This window comes from Brassica oleracea, chromosome C2, assembly GCF_000695525.1.
Source record: "Brassica oleracea var. oleracea cultivar TO1000 chromosome C2, BOL, whole genome shotgun sequence".
Lineage (NCBI taxonomy): Eukaryota > Viridiplantae > Streptophyta > Magnoliopsida > Brassicales > Brassicaceae > Brassica > Brassica oleracea.
This window is the reverse complement of record NC_027749.1, coordinates 51,319,198-51,330,960: the sequence shown is the minus strand read 5'-3', so window position 1 is coordinate 51,330,960 and position 11,763 is coordinate 51,319,198. Positions and strand designations below refer to the sequence as shown.

At 28.8% G+C, this 11,763-nt stretch overlaps 1 protein-coding gene and 1 pseudogene across 2 annotated transcripts; one reads left to right on the top strand and one right to left on the bottom strand.

The window, feature by feature from the left end:
• Window positions 1–7,547: 7,547 nt before the first annotated feature.
• LOC106325232 (ubiquitin-conjugating enzyme E2 3) lies at window positions 7,548–8,968 on the bottom strand. Of its 2 annotated transcripts, none has more exons than XM_013763265.1 (6): window positions 8,841–8,968; window positions 8,447–8,590; window positions 8,329–8,354; window positions 8,155–8,244; window positions 7,848–7,936; window positions 7,548–7,761 (listed from the first exon to the last, which is right to left on the bottom strand). In XM_013763265.1, the coding sequence occupies exons 2-6, from the start codon at window positions 8,569–8,571 to the stop codon at window positions 7,639–7,641; spliced, it is 453 nt and encodes a 150-aa protein (XP_013618719.1). In that variant the 5' UTR covers window positions 8,572–8,590; window positions 8,841–8,968; the 3' UTR covers window positions 7,548–7,638. The 2 variants fall into 2 exon arrangements, with proteins under 2 accessions (XP_013618719.1, XP_013618718.1); XM_013763264.1 differs by having other exon boundaries at window positions 8,447–8,595; window positions 8,841–8,966.
• A 202-nt stretch (window positions 8,969–9,170) lies between these two features.
• Window positions 9,171–11,763, top strand: part of LOC106324565 — a 6,420-nt pseudogene continuing 3,827 nt past the window's right edge.

Sequence of the window (11,763 nt, the reverse complement as noted above, 5' to 3'; positions counted from 1 at the left end):
CGGGAACCCTACCAACTTTCTTTTTCCTGAATAAATGATAAACAACAAAACGGAATTGGTAACGCTGATAGTAACCACTCTGACTTTTCTGACTTTTTCTTTGGTTTACTTTTTGGATATTAATATTGTAAAGTTGATCATCCTTTAATGTCACCAGATTATCACCATAGATCTCTTTACTCAATACAGCAACGAGCAAATTGCTTTACAAAACCTTAAACCTTAGAAAGATGTACATTTGTACTTTACCAACATGGAATAGATTTTTGATGCCATAAGTATGTGCTAATTCAAGTCCTTTTAGAGTATTTCTAGTCCACCTTTATATTTTTTCTATATTTTTTTATTGAGAATATTTCTTATAAATATGGGTTTCTGCAATTATGTTATTATATAAAGTTTCTGTAATTTGAAAGAACATATAAAAATGCTATTTGATCTATGTTTAAAGACAAATTAACATTTTATTTATTTTAAAAATGTATAAAAATAGAGATATATGATACATTAGAATAAAACTCATTTTTGTAAAAAAAATATTTCTATTTTTTTAAGTATTAAATTAGACTGGAAATTATCTATATTTTCACAAACTCTAATAAATCATAACTTATAATTTTGTTTATGTTATTTATTGAATAGTCCAACTATTATAACAGTTTGCATTCATTTTCTTCATATTATCAATTTTAAAGTCTTAGGTTGCATTTCATGAAATTTTCATATAGTCTTTGAGTCTTGTTTAGGTCTTCTTAGGGGGTGTTAGCGGGAATTAAGATTTATAATGAATCTAAGAATTTTCAAGTCTAGTGTTATTGGTTTATAGATTTTTACATTCTCATTAAAATCTAATGTTATTAAAATCTAATGTTATTGGTTTGATGATTCTATAATTCTATACAAAATCATTTGTTATTCAAAAGTTTTAGATTTTAATGATTCTACAAATCAATTAAAGTAAGTATTATTGGAAGTTGAATTCTTTACATTTTAACTCACAAAACAAGATTTTGAGAATACTACGTGAGTTATTGGAACCAAAATTTATGTGGAGTAGGCATGGGCGTTCGGGTACCCGTTGGCATTCGGGTCGGGTTTTTCGGGTTTTCGGATTTTTGGGTTTACGCTTCTAGGTCCCATACTAAAATTTTATTAGTACGGATCGGGTTCGGTTCAAAATTGTATTGCATCATAAAACCCATAAAGTAATCATATATCGTACGGATTCGGGTTATATCGGTTCGGTTCGGATATAACCAAAGTAAAAAACAAATTTTTTGAAGTAAAACATAAAGAAAAACATCTAAAATAAATAAAAATTAATCTATCACATATAAAAATGATAAAATAACAATAAAATGTTAAATCAAACAGGAAAAAAAACATCATTTGTAAAAAATATGTATTGCCTTATAGAGAGTAGACTTTTTATTTCAATGAGCAAATTATAAAATACTTATTTATAACTAATTGTGTACTTAAAGCATTTATTAGAATTTTAATATTTATTATTGTATATAATATTACCACAAATATTGAATTTAATAATTGGAATACTTATATATATTTCAAAATATTTATATTGACTATTAATTTCAGATTTTTCGGGTTACCCGTTCGGGTTCGGTTAATAACACTTCGGGTTCGAATATTTTTCGTACCACCCTACAAGACCCGTTCGGGTATTCTTACGTTTCGGGTCGGATAACGGGTCGGATTTTTCGGTTCGGGTTAGGTTCGGATTTCGGGTTCCGGATTTTATGCCCAGGCCTAATGTGGAGTTTGATCATTTTTAAAGTTGATAGATTTTAAAAAACCATGTAGATTTAACAAATATTGTATCAACTTTATCAATATTTTGTATTGACTCTCATTGATTGTTATTGACTATCAAAGATTTTTATATATATCTTTCTCAAAACAAATTCCTTCAAAGGTAATATATACAAGTTTTTTAATAACTTTTCCAAAAGGTAATATATATATATATATATATACACACATATAACACATTGCTACCTTTCTTTGGTAACAAATATATAGTGACATATAATAGTTTTTATCAATATCTTTCCGATGGTTCTTTAGGAGTAATGTTAGTGAAGAACACTTTTTATTTTTATTTTTGTAAAAACTCAACTGATTAAGACACTATAAACGTCGAGATACCAAATTTCCAAACAGTAGATTTATTTATTTATTTTGCTTAAGGAGTAGATCATCTCAAATTACGTACGTTTTTATCTTCTAACTTTCGAATCTTTGAATTTTACAACAAAGAAAACAAGAACATTACCAGTATCTTCTTCTTTCAAGTTGCATAATCAAGAAACACATTAAAAAACTAACAAAAGTAGACAAAGGAAAACAACTTCATAATAAAAAAAAATTCTCAAAATTTATATACAGTGTCATCATTGATGTATGAATGAAAGATGAGAAGAGATGAGTCGAATATGTGTTTGTATGTGTGTGTGTTTTTATTACTTGGATTTTACAAATCTTGCGGGTAAACATGATATTTTCCAAATCTAGTTTTATGAGTTAAAATATAGAGAATTTACATCCCAATAACAATAGAATTTAATAGAATTAAAAAATCAATGAAACTTAAACTTTTTGAATAACAAAAGATTTGAATGGAATTTAAAAATTCTCAAACCAATAACAATGGATTTTAATAAAATTTTAAAAATTCATAAACCTATAACCATGGAATCTCAAAATTTCATAACTCATCTAGAATTTGTCTACCAATAACCTCCCGTGGTTACATTACTTTATTTTCAAAAAAGTGAAGAAGGTGTTATGCAATAGTGAGTTATAATTCATATGGTGTGAGCAAATTTTAGTATACATTAAATTTTTTTCTACTTTCTCTTTTCATCTTAGTTTGATAGATCATTCACATAAGATTTTTTCCTTTAGGTCCTATCTCTAAGACTTTCTACTTTTTATTTTCGTGATGCTTAATAATTATTATTTAGTTTCATATGATGTGAGAAAATTTTAGTATCCATTAAAAGTTTTTCAGATTTAATTAAATATTTCTCTATTTATATAATTTAATGTTAAACGATACTATTCATGCTAATTCTCACAAAAAAAACCATTCCAGTTAACGATTATTCTTCAGTTTAGTTTAGTATGATTACTACAATCCAGTTTGACCGTGAGTTTTCTAGAATCCAAGTGAAAGGATAAGTTTTTTTTTTTACAAAGGGTTTAAGTGAAAGGATAAGTTTGATGTTAGATTATCATAGCGAATTTCATAGTCTGTATAGCGTTTTGTTAAGAGTTAATAAAGCCTATGGTTAGTCAGCTCAAGTGCTTCAATTTTCTCATAAACTTGTTATGGTTAAGTACAATAGAACTATGAGAAATATTCATTTGTGATAAAAAATTTGGTTCTAAAGTTATGTCTTCTATAAACTTTTTTGGCTGATTTTTGGAAGTAATAGAATTTAGTTGTGAAGGTTTTTGAATTAATAATGTATGTAATAAAATATATTTGTGAAATTATTATATTCATATCCGTGGACAAAACATCTAGTCATTTTTTATAACTAATTAAGATCCTAAATAAAAAGATTCCAAATACTTTTCGGATATCTAATTTAAATATTTTAAATTTCAAAATAAAATAATACTAGATTAAGTTAAATTAGATAACTTTATATTATTTATTACTTTCATGCATAACCAAATACATTTAATACATTAATTTTATTATATATTGTTTTAAGGAGAAGAAGGACGAGGACGAGGACATGTTGAATCACATGAGGCTTTGTCGCGCCAACAAGGATCACCTTTTAAGGCTGTACAACACCAACCCCTTTTGTTAAACCAATTTGTATGGTAACAATTTGAGTCTATGATTATGTTTGATTTACCCATTTCTCTAATATCCGTCCTTGCACCTTCACATAAAAATCATACATCAACCAAACATTAACTAAATAAGAAACGAAAAAAACATAAGTAATATAATTGAAAAAAATTATACATACACTGATGCAAAGTAAATAGGGAGATGATGAATATGCACATGAGAGATGTCTGTATCTTCATGGTTTTCTTAAACAACAATGTGATGTCCTTAACTTGTTTAGTAGTCCTATTTAAAAAGAATGTGAATTTATCTTGTAATTATGCTTATAAAAGTGTGCTATTTAAATAAATTTTTTAAATTTAATAATTTTAAAGAAGTAATATATATGTAATCATTAATTATCAACTAGATTGTTACATGTTTAAAATTTTATCCAAGATATGTGTGTATATACTTATTGTTATTGATTATTTAAAACTATTACTATCTATATATTTTTAAATTCCAGAAAAGTAAAAATATTAAGGAACAAAAAACCACAAAAGTTTATATGTTTATAAGAAAATGTGATAAAATTTGTATGGCTTTAATAAAATTACTTGTAACAGTTTAACAGTTAGTTATTATATTTCTAGTTATATGATGTAAAATCTTTAATTTTTGGAAAAATATGCATAATAATTTTAAAAAAAATAAATTATTGAGAATTATTACCTTTTCACCTATAGTTTTAACTATTTACAGTCATAAGGAAGTGTTATTCAATGACTGATTTCAAATCAATTATTAATTTTTTGTAATCTATCAAATTTTAAATTTTAAGATAGTTTAAGTTGATGAATTTTAAATTCTCTGAAAAATAACTTGAATTTTGAATTAAATCATTTGTTCAAGAGAATCCAGAAGATATGATTTGAAATCAATTTACAATACAAAGAATTTTAAAATCTTTTAAAATTGAATAACACTAGATTTTAAAATTTGGATTCAAATCATTCATTAAATAACACTGGATTTTACAATAGAATTTAGAATCATCATTTGAATAACAATTGATTGTGTTTAGATTTAAACTCTATTAAAATACATGATTGAATAACACCGCCTAGTATGTTTTGAATTTTATATTTGTTCTAGTATTACTTATCTATCATTTTATTTGTTTATTTTTATTTTTGGAATATTCTTAACTTAGGTAGTTTAATTATAAAAAATATCATAATCATAATATTAGTTTTTGACATATTTTATTAGAACATATTGTAAAATTTATTCTGAATATATTTTATTCTCTTTCAATCTAGCTATGTTAATTAAAGTAATATCATAACTAATATATATATACATATAATATCTAAATTTTAATTATAGAGATATCTTGTTTTAAATTTTCACATACTTTTAACTATTACAATAATTTGGTATCTTTTAAATTTTATATTCGATTAAATATACAATATACATGAGTATAATTTACTATGGATAACTTCAAAGTTCTTAAAACTTATAGGATTAGGTATTGAATTTTTCAATCCGTAATGAATTGAGGAAAAAGGAAAAATTAAGTTATGTAATCACTAAAGGAAAAGGATTACTACGATTAGCGGTGCACCAAATCCTCTATATAGACACTCTTATAAATTATATTCATACTCACTTCATAATTTACTCTAAAAATAAAGTGGAAAATAGAATATGAACAAAAAAATAAAAAATCAATTCATTTATATAACAATATTTTATTTTATGTTTATATTCTATTTTCACTCTGTTTTTAGAATAAATTATGGAATAGAAATGATGATGCTTTTAGCACCCCTCTCAATTTCCATTCTCAAAAACTTCAATAAATCTCTCTCAAACTCGTTGTCCTTCACATCAATTGATTTTTTTGTTCCAGAAAAAGAAAGAACCAAAACATCGATCATGGCTTTGATTAAGAGCAACACCTTCTTCACTTCTTTGATGATTCTTCTCGCTCTCTTTGGAGTTGGAGGAACTGTACACAACGTGGGAGACTCGAGCGGATGGACCATGATGGGTGTTAATGACAAAGCATGGGATTCTTCAAGAACTTTTCAAGTAGGAGAATCTTTGGTTTTTGAATACAACAATGGTTTTCACGACGTCACTGAAGTCACCAGAGCCGTGCTTATAGCCTTTTGAAAAAGGCATTTGCCTAGGGTCCCCAAGTTTTGTAGAAATTTTAGGGCCCCTAATTACAAAATAATTATTTTTACAAGGCAGTTAACATATTCTCTTGGTTAGATTTTTATTCTTATTTGATTCTGAATTCTGAATTGTGACTTCTGTTTAAAATAACTAGGCTTATGATTAATTTTGCTATATTTATAAATAAAACTATAAAGATTCTACTTCTAAAAAACTGTAAATATTTGATCCATATTGTGTCTTCTTTTTATATGCTATGAGTTAGATTTATTTTATATATGTATGAAAATTTGGTAAAAAAAAAATTTGAATATATAGTTTACTATTTAATTTAAATGATAAGATTTGCCTTTTTAACAGGCACCAACATTTCAATCCAAAATCCATATCTTTTCTTTTATACTAGAAATTCATACTTTTTGATCATGATTTTAATTTTTTCGTTTATAAAAGTTTGGTGAAATTTTTTTTATGTAATAATTTAAAATTTTGTAGTGTCATATTATATGTATATTCTAATTCAAAACTTTGAAGTTGAATAAATTTTTTTGTTTATAAATATCATGTAAAATGTATTTTTTTTTTTAATTCGCCTTAGGCCTCCAAAAACCTTCGCACGCCACCGGAAGTCACTCACAATGATTTGGAGCTGTGTGAACCGTCTAAACCATTAGCTAGATATCAGACCGGATCTGATACTATCAGTCTAACAAAACTGGGATACTAAAACTTCATATGCGGTGTTCCTGGTCACTGCAAAATAGGATAGAAATTTCAAATCCTCGCCTTTGCGGCCTAGTTAGGTCATGTTGCGGTTCCAGTTCCCACACTGGTCCGATCACCAGCTCCACATTTCTTCTTTCAGCCAATTACTTTAGAAACAGAAAAAAACACATTAACATTTACTCTAACATTTACTAGAGAAATACATTTAGTCGAGTTCCTTAATCTCTTTTCTCTTACTATTTGTTTTGTTTCTAGCTGATTTCCACTTTTTCATTTACTCCATTTCCATTTATTTTTCATTCACTCTGTTGTTTCCCAATCACGCCCTCTAATGATAATTGCCGATGACCGACAAATTCAGGCGTGTTACATGCTCAGAAAACGATAAAACAGTGTTCTTTCCAAATAAAGTGTTTGGTAAAATATACATATATAATGTTTTTTTTCTAGGTGAAATAAATAATTATATTGTTTCTAGTGAGAAAAAGTCAGGGTTAGATGACAGAATCGATCAGATAAAAAATTAAGAACATGACATCCACTTGGATAATGACTTGTCTTTCTTTCTTTCTATGTTTTTTCTTATCTATTAAACTAAAGTTTCGATTGTCAGATGATGAGTGTTCAGACTATTGGACCGACCCCATACAAAGACCAACGTTGAGAAACATAAATGGGTCGTCACGTTTTAAAGTTCCTTGTCATTGTCGTTGGAAGCAACACAAGGAGGAAGAGGACAGTTAAACCATCTCGCAGGGCATAACTAGAAGTTCATTGGATGTCTATCTTCTACTGTTTTCTGTTCAAGTTCAAATGTGTAAAAAACTCAATTCTGAAACTTATAAGATAAATATATTCAATCTCCAATTACTCAACAGGCAGTACATAGTTACATTATATTATTATTAAGCATAGCTCTGCTCCACAATCTCCATAACTTTCCTGTTGTACTCTCGTTTGTTCTCACTGAACAACCTTGCAGCTTCAGAGTTTGCTGGCGAGTTAGGATTTGGATCACAAAGCAGAGACTGTAAAGAAAAAAGCCCAAAACAATATATTAGTTAGTTTATGCATAAGCCTACAATGCAATGGAGGATTCATATTGTCAAAAAACCTGAATTGATGTGAGGATTGCTGAGACATCATATATGGGACTCCACTGGTTTTGTAATATATCCAAACAAATGCTTCCATCAGCATAAACTGCACCAAAGTTCAAACATCAAATCAATAACTCATGTTTTGGTCATCAAATACTCTCTAACAAAATATCTTAAATGAGACTAATTTTAACATCTCTAACAAAATATTTGATGTGTTTTTAACTAAATTTTCACCCCACAAAATATATTAAAAGCTGGTCAAAATCGCTGGTCAAAATCTAGTTAAGTATATTAGTTCAAGTGCGTGATTGGGCTTACTATTCGGATGAAACATCCGAGAAACAAAGCGAACCACTGGTGGTTTGTTAGGGTAGTCCTCAGTGAACTGAAGAGTCAACTTGAAGGTACCTATAACAGATTAACAACATGAGCTTTAGCTAATAAGTTAAAAAAAACTCAAAACCCATGTGGAAGCAATAAGACAGAGTTTACCTCCATCCCATGGACTGTCATCAGGTCTGCAAAAAGACAATAAAGAAAGAGATTTAGTTTATAGTTTGAAAAGCATAGTGAAGACAAACAAAAAAATGGTTAAAGGGTTTGTATATACCCAAAGATGAGAGCGTTCCAGTGCATAATGTTGTTGTCTTGAGGAGCTCCACTGATCCCCAAGGGAGGATCTTTCTGCAGTCTCTTGAAGTCCCACATGAGTCTCTTCCTAGCTGGAGTTGCCATTGCTTGAAAACAAAGAACACTGCACTGAAAGACCAAACCTTTCAAGTTTAACTCTTTACAATAGTAATTACTGATTTTTTTTTTTTAATCTCATAAAACACCACAAACACATTATTTCTGATAAAGTTTTCGACTTTATTGAACCCACAAAGCAGAGATCAAGATCTACGTTTATACAATCAGTAAAGCCTAAGTTTCAATGCAAGTTATGAATCAGAGAAACAAGAAAGACTAAATGTTTGGATTCAAACGAAGAAAGATAGACTAACCTGAAATTCAAAAGCTTTATGAAGAACAATGAAGCAAAAGCTAATTGTGAATCAGGAGAGAGAGATAATGAAAAAAAAAAGAGTATATAGCAAATAGAGATTCGAGAGAATCAAAGAAGATATTTTTCTTTCCTTTGCTTCACCGTATAAGAAAAGAGATAAAGACAAAAAGGATATTTGTTTTAAAAAAAAAACTATTTTCTTCCATATTATTATTTTATTTATTAATTAATGGTTTAGCGTAAAGACCAAAAACAAATTGGTCAATTAAGACTTACTGATTAAGATTAAGAACATCTTTCATTTGGGTTCTTATTTATTTTTTTTTTTTTTTTCCTGATTAAGATTAAGTCTCTCTCTGACAGCAAATCATCGACCTTCCTTGCTTCTTTCACCTCTTCCAGGTTATCAATCTCGCAAAGTGTTGTTTTTTTAATAAAGATTTAATTAAAATTATATAAAAAGACATAAACTTTAGCAAGTTGGTGTTATAAAAATCTGAGGTTTATTATTTTGTTGTTACAAAATGAACATACTATTATTTGATCAAAAGATCGTTATAAACATGACTTTTGCAGATTGAATCATTCATTACCTTTTGCTACGGTAGATGCCGAGGAGATATCTGGTGCTCACCCTGCTGAAGTACAGAGCTTTGGTACGTGTTCACTTAGTTCACAGAGCTTTTTGCTTTGAAGTGCTGATGTGGAATGTTCTGAGATAATACTTTTCTTTTTAATATCTAATAGTGCAGGGAAAGTGGATAGGATCTTCTAACTATAACACTTCTTGATCCTCTCAATGGAGAACCTTTCATTAAAGTCTCTGAAGTGGATGAATCAGGAGTTCAGCTGCGCGAGTCTTGAGCTTATTACTGCAATGTTGTATCCAGTCACTTAGTTCACAGAGCTTTTTGCTTTGAAGTGCTGATGTGGAATGTTCTGAGATAATACTTTTCTTTTTAATATCTAATAGTGCAGGGAAAGTGGATAGGATCTTCTAACTATAACACTTCTTGATCCTCTCAATGGAGAACCTTTCATTAAAGTCTCTGAAGTGGATGAATCAGGAGTTCAGCTGCGCGAGTCTTGAGCTTATTACTGCAATGTTGTATCCAGTCACAATTTTAACTTTGTCTGTACTATGTTCTATTTTGCAGCCATTTGTTGAGAGCTTGTCACAGTGTCCCAAACATGGTCTCCATAACCCTTTCAAGTCTCCAGAGAGGTATTATTTGCTTGGGATCTAAGAAAGCTTTATGAATCTAATCTATTTCGTTCCTTGAATATACTAAAGACCAATGTTTAAGAAATAGCTAGGCGTTTTCTGTGAAATTATTGATTAATCGGGAGCTTAGACTTGTTATAAAAATATGATATTGTTTATGTCCGATTTGCCACCTACACGGACGCCTAGGTGCTACCTATACCAATTTTTAGAACACTGCTAAACACATATGGTCATGTTTTCTAAAGGTACCTTTTATATGGAGATATTTCGACCAAGGCAGCTCATATGCTCGCCTTACCAAAGGTACATATGTTTTATTTATTTTTAAAAATTCAAAAATCAGATTTCCTGAATAATTTGTGTACTGAGCTACTGGTTGTTTGTTATTGTGTGTGTTATATACACTATTAGGTATCTGATTTCTTCACGAGGTTGATTCAAAGGGTAGCTCCAAAGAGTTACCAGCAAGCTGCTGGAGAAGTCTTTGTCACACTAAAGTTCTTAGAGAACTTTTGCGGCGATCAGGTAATGCAGTGTTCTAAAAAATCGGTCTAGACTTCAAATAGAATCTAATAAAACGATTTTTCTTGAACGATTATTTTAAAAAAAAATCGGTCTAGGCATCCGCCTAATCACTATTCTCCTAAAAAGCCCCTAATTATCGCTTAGTGATTTCTTCAACATTGGGTATATGAATGTCTTTATTTATTTTATGTTGTTCCTGTTCTCACTTTCAAGAACTATATACACATTCAATTATGTGACTGACTATAAAATTACATCTTTTGAATATTTGTTTAACGATTCTGCTTTCATTTTCTTTTAATACCAGGTGCGGTTCCTGGCAAGGTCTTTTGCAGTGCCTGGTAATCATCATGGTCAGCAAAGTCATGGCTACCGCTGGCCTTATGGTCCTGTAAGACATTCTTTCCTTGATACCTTTTAACTTTAGAAACTTCTATTTTCTATTTTGTTTTTGAAACTGTGAAGTTATATATGATACAGGTAACGATCATTACACCATTTAATTTCCCACTTGAGATTCCTCTACTTCAGCTTATGGGGGCTTTATACGTGGGTAACAAACCTCTTCTTAAAGTTGACAGCAAGGTATAGTGATTATTCTTTCTTATTCTATTGGTTCCATCTGTTTAAAACTCTTCATTTTTTTAGATGACGTTTTAAAGTTATACGCATAGATTAAGAAAATATTTATTTTCTTACATTTTCTAATCATCATTAATTATTCACATAACCATAAATTAACTAAACATAAAATAGACTGCGGAATATAAATGGTCATATCTTTATATATAAAGTAGACTTTTTCCCTTCTTCCGACAAGTGGCAGGGGGGTTTGCTGCCATGTGTCATCTTTTTGTCTTTTTACATTTTAGATCCTTTTTCTTTTAGATTATTGCAATTTGGTTCACTATTTTCTAATTATACATTATCTAATCCTTCTCACACTAACCATCATCATTTGAATTTTGCTAATATATTTTAATCTATTTTATTGTTCAAAAAATTGCAAAACGAATAAAGAAATAAGTAAAAAATATAAATGTACTTTAAATATTTAATTTATTCGCAGCTAAAAATAACATAAACTTTCGTTATTTTATTATTTTTTACTATTTTCTATTATTTCATTTACAACTATATATTTATCTTAATATTAACCAAACTAAAG